General features: G+C 37.4%; 3 protein-coding genes across 3 annotated transcripts in view; all 3 read left to right on the top strand.

Annotated features, from left to right (window-relative positions):
- LOC125215835 overlaps positions 1–2119 on the top strand; it is a 6142-nt gene extending 4023 nt beyond the window's left edge. The window contains exons 2-5 of the mRNA XM_048117404.1: positions 21–66; positions 208–492; positions 565–684; positions 1652–2119. Coding sequence (XP_047973361.1) covers positions 21–66; positions 208–492; positions 565–684; positions 1652–2119 — 919 coding nt within the window. The remainder of the gene's footprint in view (positions 1–20; positions 67–207; positions 493–564; positions 685–1651) is intronic.
- Positions 2120–2434: 315 nt separating this feature from the next.
- LOC125215853 (protein argonaute 4A-like) lies at positions 2435–10597 on the top strand. The gene is made up of 22 exons (XM_048117418.1): positions 2435–2585; positions 5675–5883; positions 5968–6173; positions 6252–6476; positions 6552–6688; positions 6755–6852; positions 6921–7018; positions 7098–7251; positions 7326–7442; positions 7530–7637; positions 7822–7884; positions 7961–8074; positions 8149–8314; positions 8398–8510; positions 8599–8739; positions 8829–9022; positions 9161–9224; positions 9312–9423; positions 9509–9582; positions 9655–9749; positions 9866–9897; positions 10163–10597. The coding sequence occupies exons 1-22, from the start codon at positions 2435–2437 to the stop codon at positions 10327–10329; spliced, it is 2838 nt and encodes a 945-aa protein (XP_047973375.1). The 3' UTR covers positions 10330–10597.
- A 1557-nt stretch (positions 10598–12154) lies between these two features.
- LOC125213554 (calcium and calcium/calmodulin-dependent serine/threonine-protein kinase-like) lies at positions 12155–15151 on the top strand. Its single transcript, XM_048114167.1, has 6 exons — positions 12155–12867; positions 13749–13803; positions 13894–14004; positions 14205–14437; positions 14539–14803; positions 14866–15151. Exons 1-6 carry the CDS (start codon positions 12209–12211, stop codon positions 15040–15042), a joined length of 1500 nt encoding a protein of 499 aa, XP_047970124.1. The 5' UTR covers positions 12155–12208; the 3' UTR covers positions 15043–15151.
- Positions 15152–15367: the final 216 nt, after the last annotated feature.

Here is a 15367-nt window from a genome sequence, read left to right on the forward strand (position 1 = left end):
CCAAATGCGTTCTATCAAAGCAAACTTACTGACGAAGACGTTAAAACATATTGGCTGGAATTTCAGGTAATTGTATAAACCATTAGCATAAAGAATGGTCAAGGTTTTACTTATATTCTGATGTATCCTAGGATTTCTTGATGTAACTGTAGCCTAGAATGGTCAAGGTTCTAACTTTTTTCTTTTCTTTTTTTATTTATTTTACAGAACCATGCTAACACTGAGAAATATAATCAAGACTTCGTCAAAGTTGCTTTTGGTAAAAGATGCAGGGGCAAATACGGTGATCATATAAACAAATTAAAAAATAAGAAAAAAAAACCCCCTTATTTCACTGAAGCCTTATGGAAGGCTTACTCTAATGCATGGAAGGATCCTAAGCATGTCAAGGTTGCCAAGAAATGCTCAGAAAACCGCAAACAAGGGTATGAAAAGGCCCCGCCCACACATGCTAATGGATCTGTTTCATTTGAAGTGACGGTAGAAAGAATGGTAAATATTGCATTTAACTTGTTTACACTTACCGTTTGTAATTATTTTTAACTTTTTGAATATTCTTTGCAGACCAAAGAGAACAACGGGATATGTCCTAAATTTATAGAAGCCTATAAAAGAACTCACACGCTAAAAGGCAAAGATTCAGAAGAAGGAGTGTTGTGTTCGCAGCGCGCCATTGAAACAATGGTAATTTCATATTAATTTGCATACTAATTATTTGTCTACAACTTAAATGAAGAAAATGGAAACTGCCTTGCATCTATGCTATGCTTCTATGGTTGATTCTATGCAATTTTTGAAAAACCAAGGCAGTTGTTTTTGTTATTGCCATTTCACTCTTACTTATGGAATGAAGATATACTCGATTTTTTTTTGTTGTTTTAGTTTTAGTTGGCTACCCTTTTCTGCAACTTAGAAGCTTTTCTTTTGCAGCAAAACGAAGGAATAAAATTATTAGCACACTCTATCCTATTAGTACTATATATAGGTGGCCATCAACCCTTACAGTAAGCTTGTTGGTTTTGCACACAAATTTAAAAGCTTTGATGAACTTTTGATGGCTGCCCTTTTCTGCAAGTTTGAAGCATTTCTTCCCCAGAAAAACAGAGGATCTTCTCTCTTTCACCTTATTTCATTTTCTTGTTCCTCTACTTATTTCATTTTCTTGTTCCTCTACTTTGTAAGTTTGGTGAATTCATCTAACTCTATTTCCAGCATTGTTTTGTTGTGATTTGTGATCTTGAGATATTCTACAAATACTACTATATGTTATCTATATGCGCACCTTCATAAATATAGTAATATAGTTCTTGTTTTGTGGCAGACGAGATGTGGTATCTCGTGATTCATGTGATCTGTGATTGTGGTCCATTTGTTTCACAATGTGCTACACCTACATTCTTCTAAGTTAATTCAATTTGTATTATTCCCTGCCCCTTTGCTTTGATCATGATGCTTCACTCCCTTCAATGTCAAACTCAACCTACTTTACTTAACATGAATTTATCATATTCCATGATATTCTTTATTTATTTCTCTTCCATTATTGTTTTCTCATATCACATGTACCTAGTGATACATATATAGTGGTAACCAATGCACACAGACAGAATTCTAACGGGATACTTACTACTATGTCTTTGCTTGTTTAAAGGAGAAAGTTAGTGCAAGGGCAGCTGAATTACGAGCCAACGGGATAGAAGTTCCAGATTTAGATGTCATTTACTTTGAGCTGTTTGGAAAGCTAAACAAGAGAAATCAAATTTCTGGAGCCGGACAAGCAACAAGAATCTATTTCCCTAATGCTGGCAGTTCGTCCACTGGTGGCTCAGTTGGAGTTAGCGCGGAAGAGGTCCAGCGACAGGTACAAGCAATGCGAGAGCAAGTCACTATCGAGGTGCGCGAGGACATGGAGAAAAAATATGAGGCGTCGGTCGAGGACTTGGAGAAGAAACATGAGGCGTTGGTGGCTGATATAGAAAGGAAAAATGCGGCGAAACATGCCGAATTAGTGAGACAAAATAAGGAGATGCGCTCGGATTTTGAGAGAAAGAATGAGAGGATGTTACAACAAATGATGAACCTTAGTGAACAAGTTAAGCAAATGAGAAGTGAAAAATAGGTTTAGTCTTATAAATTATAGTGTGAGACAATATTATTACTTTTATGAAACTTCTGACTTTTGTTACTTTTTATTTCATTTTATTATGTTTTATTTAATACATTATCCAGGTAATAATTTGTAAAAAAAATAATATTAGAATTTATAATAAAATACTGATTGCTAGCACAAAAAGTGCTAGCAAACAAGTCAAAATTCCTAAATGCAGATCAGCACATTTGCTAGCACCTTGAAGGTTTCTGCAAATTTTCTAGCACAATGGAGACACTCACAACTTTGCTAGCACAATGAAGGTTTCCCCAAATTTCTAGCACAATGGAGGCACTCACAACTTTGCGAGCACAATGGAGGCACTCGCAAATTTGCGAGCACAATGTAGCAGGCCTGGACTTCGCCTTCTTTCTAGCACAATGGTGCTCGCAAACGAATGGTGCTCGCAAAAGTCGTCACAAGTTTGCGACGAGCGGTATATCTAGCACACGAAGTGCTCGAAAAGTGCTAGCAAAATGAGCTGTTGCTAGCACAATTGTAAGCGGTTTGCGAGCACAATGGTGCTAGCAAATGAGCGCATTTTTTGTAGTGGTATACTGAAACGTTATGTCACTTATTCGATTACGTATTTATTTTCTTGAATAAGAGGTGTTATAGGACTGACCAAAAGTTATGATTTAAATCAACAATATATTTAATTATCTGATTTTGAAATCCATTTTAATTTGTCTATATAAACGGTCATTTTGGTGGAGTAAAATCTCTCAACTCTTTAAAAAATTTCTTGTCCATACACAAGTCAAACTACTATATTGAAAATGGTTAAAAGATCAAAGATTGAATCGAAGGAACCAGCTCGAAGAGAACGCGATAGCTATCATCAAGTCTATGGGAGTAAGATTCATATCACTTAGTAAGCATAACTATGATTTATTTTATATTCATTTGTTTGCTAAATGTGCATTTAGCTATAAAAGATTTGGTTATTTGATTTCTAAAATCGATGATCATCATTCTAGAGTGGTTTTGGTGTTTCTTCATCCAACATTCCCTTTAATCACATGTATATAATTATGCTTTTAATTTTAAAATTAACTAAATACTACCGTGTATCTTATTTATAATAATTAGAACTTCAAATATATTGGTTTTAAAATGCTAATTCGTCATGTAATAAGATTTGGTTATGATTTTAATACATCTATATATATAGTGGTGAATCCATTTAGGAATAAAGGATAGAATTTATTTATTAGTATATTTCTAGTAATGTATCTTAAAAACCAATATAAAGACCAAAGTTTATATAGCCGTCCATTCATTTAGAAAATTTATCGTTATTGGTATTTTTGACATCCCAATACTCTATTATTCGTTTAAAAATTCGAATAAATTGAAAAAAAACGTAATAAAATGACTTTAGCCATCATTTCCTTTATATCATCACCATTCACAGTGACTATTTGGACTTTAATATTCTAATTTTAGGCCCATGGCCAAGCAGGCTGGACTTTAAAAGTATATTTGGGCCAGGCCCGATTAATAGGAGACGGTATGTGACAGTGACATATCTTTGGATTTTAATTTATTCCTAAGACATTACTCTAATTTATTCTTAAACATTGTTTCAGAAAATAAAGGTTTATATTTTATTTATGTTGTCTAAATTAAGCGAGTCACTATAATTAAACAAAAGGAGCATTATCTTACATATTTCATGCAAACGTTACTAGGAGTAGTTAGTAGTGACGCTGAATTTCCACATTCCCTGAGCTTTAATTTTTTTGCCAAATTAACAAATGAATCGTCACATCTGGTAATATTAATGATATCTGTGCATTAATCAAACACTTTATGAACAAAAGTAGTACTAGTAATTAATACTTATGGACTTTGATCACTCTATGCTCAATATAACTAATCGGTTGCAATTTTTTTAACAAGACTAAGTGCTTTAAAAATAAAATTCCGTCTCCTATAACTGTAATTTCATAACGTGGCAACGACCATGTATGTGGGTGCATTTTCGTCACAAGACTAAGTGCTTTAAAAATAAAATTCCTTTCTTTTATGATGCGATAAACAACAATATATAGAATTATATTTTAAAATAATTTTACAATTTATGATCCTTGAGTCTCCAAAAATTAGACAAAAATTTATAAGCCGTGAAGGTAAAAGACGAATCTACCCCTGTCGTACAGTTTATTAATTAGGTTTACGATATTTGTATCTGCTATAGAGATTTTGATGACAGAGAAAACCAAGAGAAGAGATATATAGTGAGAGAGACAGAAGAGCGAGAATATAGCCTCTCTCTCTAAGCTCACCAAAATATACACAGCCTCTCTTCTTCTTAGACACGAAACCACGCAAATAACTCCGACACAAAATTCTGTAGTTCCTGCTTTCTAGGGCACTCGCTCCTGAACTCTAACGTCAGAAGAATTCGTAGCTTCCTCCTTCTTCCTCATGATTTTTCATGTTTTTTGCTGTGATTATACATGTATTTATGGAGTACAATTTTTTTTCCATCGGTTTGTTAGTTTTGGTTTTTGCTTCGGTGTATGACGTGTGGATCTGTATTTTTCCTTTTCGTCGTCGTCATTTATGCACTGCAAATTTCGTTTCATGCGATTTCATGTTTTTTTTTTTTTCTGTGGATTTACGTGTGCGTGCGTGTATTTTGCCTAGGTTTGTTAGTTTTGGTTCGTTCTTCGGTAGATGATGTTCTGATCTGTATTTTGCCTTTCGTCGTCGTCATTTATGCACTGCAAATTTTGTTTCATGCGATTTCATGTTTTTTTTCCTGTGGATTTACGTGTGTGTGCGTGTATTTTGCCTGGGTTTGTAAGTTTTGGTTCGTTCTTCGGTATATTATGTTTGGATCTGTATTTTTTCCTTTCGTCGTCGTGATTTTTGAACTGGAAGAGTTTTTTATATTTTATTTTTTAATTTTATGTGTGTGTTGTTATTCGTCGTTTGAAGTGAACATGAGAGTGAATTTTGAAGCGGAATAGCTTCTTTTCCATTATTTTGCAACGGGAATGGCTGTTTATGGTTACATATCTTGTGGATTGGTGTTTTCTCTGTCGTAGATATTTTGTTTTTTTGGCCTTGATATAGCAACTGTATTTCACGTACTATTTTTAGTTTCTGTAAACCCGTCGTCTCCATGACAGTCTTTACGTTTTTTATTCCTTTTTTCCTATTTCAGGCATGTTTCTCTCTCTTCTGGTTTTCTTTTCTGTTTCTCTCTTTTGACTGAAGAAATTTTCTTGTTATCTTCTGGGTAAAGGCTAAAGTTCAAAAAAACTAAGAGTTTTTGAGAGTCCAAAGACAAGGCAGTATGTATATTCAAGTGTAGTTTTATTCTATTTGCATGAAAAATGATTGAGTCTATGTGCTATACGTGTCCGATTCAGATTTGCTGTGATGTGATATGTTGAATGTAGTAAGTAATTTTAACTAGTACAAGGCTGATTTGAGTTTGCATTAATGGTTGCAACGAGTCCTATTATTTATATACATCTATTAACTGTGGATCTTTACCTCTATAATCAGTGAGAAGATATATGGAAGGTACACCAGAGATGCTACCTCCCCCTCCCCCTGTGGTCCCACCCAATGTTGTGCCACAGAAAGTAGCTATTGGGAAAAGGGTTCCCATGTCTAGGCCTGGAGTTGCCACCAGAGGGCAAAGCATCCCACTCTTGGTTAACCATTTTAAGGTTACTGTAGCCAAGAGTGAGGGCTACTTCTATCACTACAGTGTAATTTATTCTTTCTGATCAATTCTCCCTTTGTTATTATTATTGGGAACAATCTTAAATATGCTTCCTATATCCATGATGCAGGTCTCGATCAAGTATGAAGATGGTAACCCTGTTGATGCAAAAGGAATTGGGAGAAAGATACTAGAAAAACTTCATGAAACATATGTTGTTGAGCTGGATGGGAAAAAGTGTGCATATGATGGTGAGAAGAGCTTGTTCACTATTGGTCCTTTGCCTCAAAACAAACTGGAGTTCACTGTGATTTTGGATGAAGTTTCCTCAAATAGGTGTGTAATATTTTGCTAATGTGATTTCTTTGAGCTACTCGAGTTCTTAGGCTAAAGCTGATCTTCTGTCAATTACAGGAGCACTGGGAGAGGAAGCCCCGAAGCTGATGGTAGCCCTACTGACCTTGATAGAAAACGTCTACGTAAGCAGCCTCGTTCAAAGACTTACAATGTGGCAATAAGCTATGCTGCAAAGATCCCAATGCAAGCCATTCCCAATGCACTTCGGGGGCAAGATTCTGAGCACTTTCAAGAATCTGTGAGAGTGCTAGATATCATTCTGAGACAGAATGCTGCTCAACAGTGAGTATCTTGATTGTGTATTCCTTCTCTTTATCTGTGATTCAAGTTACTCAAACTCTTTTACACTCTGTGCAGGGGGTGCCTTCTAGTGCGTCAGTCCTTCTTCCACAATGATGATAGAAACTACGTGGACTTGGGAGGTGGTGTCTTCGGTTGCCGGGGTTTCCATTCTAGTTTTAGAGCAACACAAGGAGGTCTTTCCTTGAATATGGGTAAGCAGTCCTGTTATGAGTGTTGTATTTCCATTTTAAATATCTGAAAACATTGTTCCGTTGCAGATGTATCAACCACCATGATCGTTAGGCCTGGACCAGTGATAGATTTTCTCCTCTTCAATCAAAATATTGATAATCCCTCACGCATTGATTGGGTTAAGGTAATGCAAAAACTGCTTACGCTGTTGCTTTGTACATTCTTGTAAATTTCTTACCTGTTAAAAAATAGGCCAAGAGGGCACTGAAGAATCTGAGGGTCCGGGCAACTAATTCGAATAGGGAATTCAAGATCAGCGGCTTGAGTGACTTCGTGTGCAAGGAGCAAACGTAAGATGGTGTATCTTTTAAGCTACATGCTCTGTTCAAAGAAGTAATCTCACATTCGTCCCATGATTTTATTGTTTAGGTTCTCACTGAAACAAAGAAGTGAAGGACGAGAAGTGGAGATCACTGTATATGACTATTTTCTCAATGAGCGCAATATCCAGTTGAAGTATTCAGGAGATATGCCATGCCTGAATGTGGGGAAACCAAAGCGTCCCACTTACATTCCTGTTGAGGTTTGTACTTGGTGCAGCTGAATTTATATTCTTGGTGTGAAAATAATGATCCAAGTTTCCTTTTCTTCCTATAGCTATGCTCCTTGGTATCCCTTCAACGGTATACAAAGGCTTTGTCAAATTTTCAGAGAGCTGCACTTGTAGAAAAGTCTAGACAAAAGCCTCATGAGAGGATGAATGCCTTGAAAAACGTGAGTTCTTCATCTAATTTCTCCTAGTGATGATGTCCTCTCAATTTTATGTTTAGCATTGTAACAATTGGTAGCTGCATTTTGTAGGGCCTGTCGAAAAGCAACTATGCCGCTGATCCTCTTCTTCAATCGGCTGGAGTTACAATCAGCACTGAATTTACTCGCATTCAGGGCCGTGTCTTGGCACCACCTAAGGTATTTGATGCAACTACTGAGATTGAATTTTCCTGTTTCAATTGCACAAGATACACTATTCTTTGATACAGTACTTCTGTTCAATCAGAGTTAAGAGTTGACAATTAAGATCTTACTACTTTCTTTTCTATCTGCCTTGTGAAGCAATGGAGATTTAACAGCTCATCTATTTTTTCTATCACAGCTGAGAGTTGGCAATGGAGAGGACTTTGCGCCACGTAACGGAAGGTGGAACTTCAACCAGAAGGTATAGAATGATTCTTTTAAAAATGTTGACAAAGTTGTATGAGAGCTAGCTCTGAATCTCAAGTTTTGTTTGGCAGAAACTGGTTGAGCCTGTCAAAATTGAAAGATGGGCTGTTGTTAACTTCTCTGCTCGGTGCAATATGCACAACTTGTGCAAAGACTTGATCAGATGTGGAAACATGAAAGGAATAGTGAGTATTGGGTTAGAATTTCATGGAAGCTTACCAATTATTTTTCTCACTTGACAATACTTTTCTTACTGTAGATCATACATGATCCTTATGTAATGATCGAAGAGATGGCACAGTCAAGGCGAAGCCCTTCTCCTATCCGGGTTGATGATATGATTGGCTTGGTCAAGACGAAACTTCCAGGCCCCCCTCAGTTTCTTCTCTGCATTCTGCCAGAGAAGAAAAACTCTGATCTCTATGGTAAAGATTGGAAATATTCTTACTTTTCTGTAAGTAAATTCTATTTTGTTGACTGAATTCTTGTTTCTTAAATGATGTTAAAGGCCCTTGGAAGAAGAGGAATCTTTCTGAACTTGGTGTGGTGACTCAATGCATTGCGCCAACACGCATCAATGACCAGTACTTGACCAATTTGCTGCTGAAGATCAATGCCAAGGAAAGTGTTGTTTCACTTCTCCACATCTATTTTTTAGACCACTTGGTTGACTACAAGTTTAGCTCACTCTTGCCTTGTCCTTCAACAGCTTGGTGGCCTGAATTCTATCTTAACTACAGAAAACGCTCCACCAAGGCCACTACCCCTGGTTTATAGCAAACCCACCATTATCATAGGAATGGATGTTTCCCATGGTTCACCTGGCCGAGATGTCCCCTCTGTTGCTGCGGTATTAAATCTCAAATCATCATTGTTTATGAAAAAGAAAGACTAGGTATTATATTTGGTGTTTATTTTCTTTGGCTGCTGCATAATTAGGTTGTTAGTTCGAGGAAATGGCCTTTGATATCCAAATACCGGGCAGCAGTCCGTACTCAACCGCCAAGATCTGAGATGATCGAGTGTCTGTTCAAGCCAACTTCTGCAACTGAAGATGCAGGCATTTTCAGGGAGCTACTGAACGATTTCTATGAGAGCTGTGGGCGTAGACCAGAACAAATAATCATTTTCAGGTAATATCAACTACTGATCACTTGCAATATCTATACATCATGTTGTTTTTTCTGTTTATCATTATTTAAATGCATTCATTATCTTGACATATAGTTAAACTGATCTTAATCTTGGCATTTGAAATTATGCTATGTCAGGGATGGAGTGAGCGAGTCCCAGTTCAACCAAGTCCTAAACATTGAGCTGGAGCAGATTATCCAGGTCTATCTTTTACCTTCTAAACATTTGAATCATTTTAGTTTCAACATGGATAATATAGAAAATTGGTTGCTGTTGATTGTTATTTAGGCTTGCAAGTTTAGAGATGAGAAATGGGAACCCAAGTTCATGCTGGTTGTGGCACAAAAGAACCACCATACCAAGATCTTCCAAGCCAACTCTCCTGACAATGTCCCTCCAGGTCTCTCTCTCTCTCTCAACAAGTCATACATAAACTGAAACATAGCTTGTTTTATATACTTATTATCTCTATTCCATTCTCATAGGGACGGTGATTGACAATGGAATATGCCATCCTAGAAACAATGATTTCTATATGTGTGCTCATGCTGGAATGATTGTGAGTTCCTAAAACACATCTTTACTGGATACAGCTAGCACGTTATCTGAGTTTTTGATTACTGATGTATAGGGAACAACCCGGCCCACACACTATCATGTTCTCTACGATGAGCTCGGCTACTCTCCTGATGATTTTCAGGAGTTTGTGCTCTCCTTGTCCTATGTGTAAGAACATATCCCTAATCTCTTGCAGCCATAGAAAAGCCTTCGTTTCTGCTTTTATGTTTTAGAATTTCTAATCATACATTTAGTAACATGAAAGATCATTACATTTCTTGCAGGTACCAGAGAAGCACTACAGCCATATCAATAGGTAATTTCAGTTAAATAATGTGCAGCAAAATTCAGTTATATGTATATTTAAAGAGTCATTATTAACTGTCTAGATCAATTCAAGAGGTCTGAAAACTAATACTCCCTATTCAAAACAGCTTCTAAGAACATAAGATTTTATGCACAATTATCTCAATCAAACAATGTGAAATTCTAGGAGCAAATGATCCTACAACAGCTAGATAATGCTTTCCCCCTCATTGTTGTTTCATCATCTCTGATGTTTGATCTTTCATTTGGTGCAGTGGCTCCTATATGCTATGCTCATCTTGCTGCGGCTCAGATGTCTCAGTTCCTGAAGTTTGAAGACTTGTCGGACAAGTCATCGAGCCACAGTGGTGGCGGGGGCCCTACTGTGCCTGAGCTTCCAGTCCTGGAGGAGAAAGTCCGCAGCTCCATGTTCTTCTGCTGAGTAATTGAAAGGCCTCATGCACTTAACCACTAGAATGAAAACTATGAGTTTCACAACTCTCTGCTAACTTAAATACTCCAGTTTTGGCGCTTACATGATCTATTTTGGCCTTTATTTTGAGCATAAAATTTGCTGCAATGATTTTGTCAAGTCGAATATTTGCTCGTCTGCCATTGGAGTTGGCTGACCATATAGCAGGAGTGCCTGCTATTTATTGTGTTATTTCGGTTTGTAGTAGAGTGAATGACTACTTTTGTGGATTGCTATAGTTATTAATCTTTATGATGGGATTTTATGGAATGTTATGATTTAGTAATCTTTTCCACGTACTTCTGCAGATAAATTGATGAGGAAAATATATTTTGGCTTTATGTTGTATGAAATCATACTACTGAAAGAATTTCGGAAATTTTAGATTCGAATGCAGTTTGCAATTTTATTAGGTTGGGTTATCAATGTTTGGTAGAGAAAACTAAGCATTCTCAGTTCATACTCATTCTATAACGGCACTCTCACTCATTTTCGAAAATTTACACCTAGTTTATTTAGTTTAAATTTCTCTACTGTATTCTATTTTTCCCAAACTGACTTTTTACTCTTTTTTGTATATTTGATGGTTTCTCAATTCTCAGTGACCATTCCAATATATAATTTGACGAACCAACATAGTATTCCAAGTGTCACAAAATTACTGGATGAAAACCGTGGTAAGGGCATTATTTTGTCTATAACTATAAAGACACAGATTAAAATCAGCTGCCAAGAATTTACAATTTTAAGTGCTTTCTTTCTCCTAAAAAATAATACGCCCACCAGTAAAAGTGAAAAACATAGGAGTACTACTTAAATGTAGTACCCAATTATGATGTCAACGCACAAGTCTATCCTTTCGAAAAATGATACTCCATAGAATAAATAGTAAAGCCAATTCTATGATCCAAATGGAAGAAAGTGCTAATCTTAATCCCAAGATTTTACTAAATAAATCAGTCTTACAAACTCCAAGATTAACAAAAAGAATCTCAACTTGTGAGGAAAGAATATTTCTTATTTGTCCCTTTATTCTCAGCTATTTTCTACTTTGTACATTTCCTTGTGGACATTTTGCATAACATTCAAAAAACAAATACAAATGCATTATTCAAATCAAATCCGTGTCTAACCACCTCATATTACACTACTAAACTACTACTCTTCCCCAATCATCATAATCCATTGTATCATATAGTATTAATTTTCCCTTAAACCATTGTTGACTTTAAGAATGATCAAATTATACGGGAATAATTGAATTTAATCTGATTATCCGGATTAGATTGGAATTTCTTTACCGTTTTTGGATTCAGTTTGTGTTAATTGGTTTATTAAATATTTCTAGTACTATCAACGTAAAAACTAAAAACCACTTTTTAATTGTGAGAATGAAAAGCACTGAACCGAATAAAATATGTAGTATAGTTATTATATCTATATTAAAATTAACTAATTCGGGAAAAACGGAAAATTCGTAATGCGATCCTAACCTAGTACTGCTACACAAAGAAAATGCATCTACATTATATCGTATGACCGAAAATAGAAAAAATCATGATAGATGGTCAAATCCTAATTCATCCAATACTTTTCAAAATATGAAAATTTTAAAAAATTATGATTGATGAGTTTAAAATCGAGATTAATTTTAATTTTACGGATTAAAAATTTGCCATAAAAAAATCGAGATTAATTTGATATTTACGGATTAAAAATTTCTTCTTTTATTCTAAATGTTTGAAGTTTAAAATCCCTTGTTGTACATGAATAACTACTCCTCCTTCAACCTCAGTTGCATCATCACATCACCCCACTGTTGACTTCTCAACAGCTTGCAAACAGAGAAATGGGAGAAGAAACCAGAAAATCCCTCTCCGACGAATACGAGATCAGCGAAATCCTGGGGCGAGGCGGCTTCTCCGTCGTCCGAAGAGGCACCGAGAAATCCAAGATAAAAAAAAGCGTGGCCGTGAAAACCCTCCGCCGCTTCACCTCTCCGAAGTCGACCAAGCAGTCCCTCATCTCCGACGCGCTCCTCACCAACGAGCTCCTGGTCATGCGGCGCGTCGTGGAGGCCGTCTCCCCGCACCCCAACGTCATCCACCTCTACGACGTCTGCGAGGACTCCGCCGGCATCCACCTCATCCTCGAGCTCTGCTCCGGCGGCGAGCTCTTCGACCGCATCGTCTCCCACCCCCGCTACAACGAGGCTGAGGCTGCCGCCGTCGTCGCCCAGATCGCCGCCGGCCTCGCCGCCCTGCACCGCGCCGGGATCGTGCACCGGGACTTGAAGCCCGAGAACTGCCTCTTCTTGAGCAAGGCGGACGACTCGCCCTTGAAGATCATGGACTTCGGCCTCAGCTCCGTCGAGGATTTTACCGACCCGGTCGTCGGGTTGTTTGGCTCCATTGATTATGTGTCGCCGGAGGCGCTGGCGGGCGGCGGTGTCACGGCGAAGAGCGATGTTTGGTCGCTTGGTGTCATCCTCTACATTCTACTCTCCGGGTGAGTTTTTTTTTGAAATTTTGATTCGGTTAGCGAGATAATAAGCTTTGTCTCGGTTACATGAGTTAGTGTGATGGATAAACGCGAGATTCGGTGTGATTTTGGCACTGTAGAGTCGGGCCAAGATACATTATCATAGACGAGTTTTTAAATGAAAATTGACGATTAAACAAGAGACGGGGATAAATATAACCCCTAATTGAGAGTAAACATATGAATTAGAATGTAGTAGTACAATCTTAAGAAAGACAAACTTTGTTATTTTGTGTGAGTGTGAACCAAGGAAAAATCAACGTGCAATCACTCAAATGGCAAATTTCTACTTTTAGTGGAATACACATTGAGTTTTCGGATCTAGGAAGATTTTTTTTAAAGCCGGATTTTGTAAGAGACGCATAAAGCTTATATGTCTCATTAAAGGATACCTTTAGTTTATGCGTCTCTCATTAATGAGACACATCTCACAGATCCGGCTTTTAGAAAAAGAGCTCCCCATTGGGAAGCTCAATGGTATATTCCACCCAGAGTAGAATTCGACTCACTCAAACTGAATAATTTCATGTGATTCATTTGTCTGATTTAAAAAAAAAAAAAGAACTTCTCATATTGGAAATCTCAATGGCAGTATATTCCCAATGAGAATCACCTTATGTCATTTCTACCCCATCTCCTATTATTGCATCATTTATCACGTTTGTGTGTATATAGTAGGAGATGGAGTAGGAAATGACATAGGTGATCTCATGTGAAAATGGCGTATTCCACCCAAAGTAGAAAGTCACCTCACTCAAACTTAACGATTTCGTTTGATTAATTTGTTCTTCGTTTATATGGCTATTGCAGTAGTTTGTTCATGGATTTAATGAGTTTATTGTTATTAGGTATCCTCCTTTCATCGCGCAGACCCACCGACAGAAACAGCAAATGATTCTAAGTGTAACCAACACTTGTTTTTTAATCAATTCTAATATACTTTCTCCGAATTAGGTCTAATTAGTTTAAATGTTGTGTGAAATCAATATTCAGGGGCAGTTGAACTTCTACGAGAAGACATGGAAGAACATTTCATCATCGGTTAAACACCTAATCACCAGTCTTCTCAACGTCGACCCCAACCGGAGGCCGACTGCTCAAGAGGTATCGTAAATCGACACATTATCGGGTATTTGTGTGAATTATTGTATTATCAGGTTAAATAGCAAGAAAACTATACAAATTGATTATTCTTAATTTCTTATGTTATAACCTGAAATTCGAATCTATGGTGACTTTTTAGTCATAACTAAAAAATATTACAGATAAACTTGTACTTATCTATATTATTCGAAATAATATAGATTCTTGAGCACCCTTGGGTGACTGGTGATCTGGCTAAGCAAGATCAGATGGATGCTGAGATCGTCTCGCGGCTGCAGAGTTTCAACGCGAGGCGCAAGTTTCGCGCGGCCGCGATGGCCAGCATGCTGAGCAGCAGCTTCTCCTTGAGAACGAAGAAGCTCAAGAGTTTGGTGGGATCTTATGATCTTAAGCCAGAGGAGCTAGAAAATCTCAGAGAAAATTTCAAGAAAGTGTAATGCCACAGACCAAATTGTTCCTTTAATCTTCTCACCATCTTTCGATAACGAGTGACTAAAATATCCAAAACTGACCATCTCCTCGGGCTAAATGCAGATGCACGAGTGATAACGCAACGTTGGGTGAGTTCGAGGAGGTGTTGAAAGCGATGGAGATGTTGTCGTTGGTCCCTTTAGCTCCGCGTATCTTTGATTTGTTTGATGACAACAGAGATGGAAGTGTCGACATGAGAGAAATCATTGCCGGCTTCTCTACTCTCAAATACTCACAAGGTGACGACGCACTCCGACTATGCTTTCAGATGTATGATACAGACCGTTCGGGTTGCATTAGCAAGGAAGAGCTAGCGTCTCTGCTTAAGGTAAGCTTAACTATCCATTCTCTTCTCTTATCTTGCTACTCTCATCTCTTCTGTCTCTCCAGGCTTTGCCCGACGAGTACCTTCCCGTTGATATCACAGAGCCTGGGAAGCTAGACGAGATATTCGACCTGATGGATGCCAACAGCGATGGAAAGGTTACATTCGAAGAGTTCAAAGCTGCGATGCAGAGAGACAGTGCGCTTCAAGATGTACTTCTCTCATCTCTACGACCGTCTTAGGGTTGGTATTCCGCATTAACACATTTGTCAGCAAAAATCTCCTCTCCTTATATTGTTTTTTTTGTCCTAATCAACGCTTCGAGTAATTTCAAATGTCATATTTTCACAATCGAGGAGCCTAGATTCGAGAAATTACTATATATCACATACTCAAATGCATGCTTGATTGAAGATTTATGGTCAAAACTAACATTGAATGATAACTCATGCCACATCAAACAAATGCTCAAGGTGCTAGCACTAGTAGTAGCATAAGGCAATATTTGTCACAGTTAAATCACATATCTCTTCGGTACAAATCTACTAAACCCGAAAGGACAGAACG

This window comes from Salvia hispanica, chromosome 3 (genome assembly GCF_023119035.1).
Source record: "Salvia hispanica cultivar TCC Black 2014 chromosome 3, UniMelb_Shisp_WGS_1.0, whole genome shotgun sequence".
NCBI classification, from domain to species: Eukaryota; Viridiplantae; Streptophyta; class Magnoliopsida; order Lamiales; family Lamiaceae; genus Salvia; species Salvia hispanica.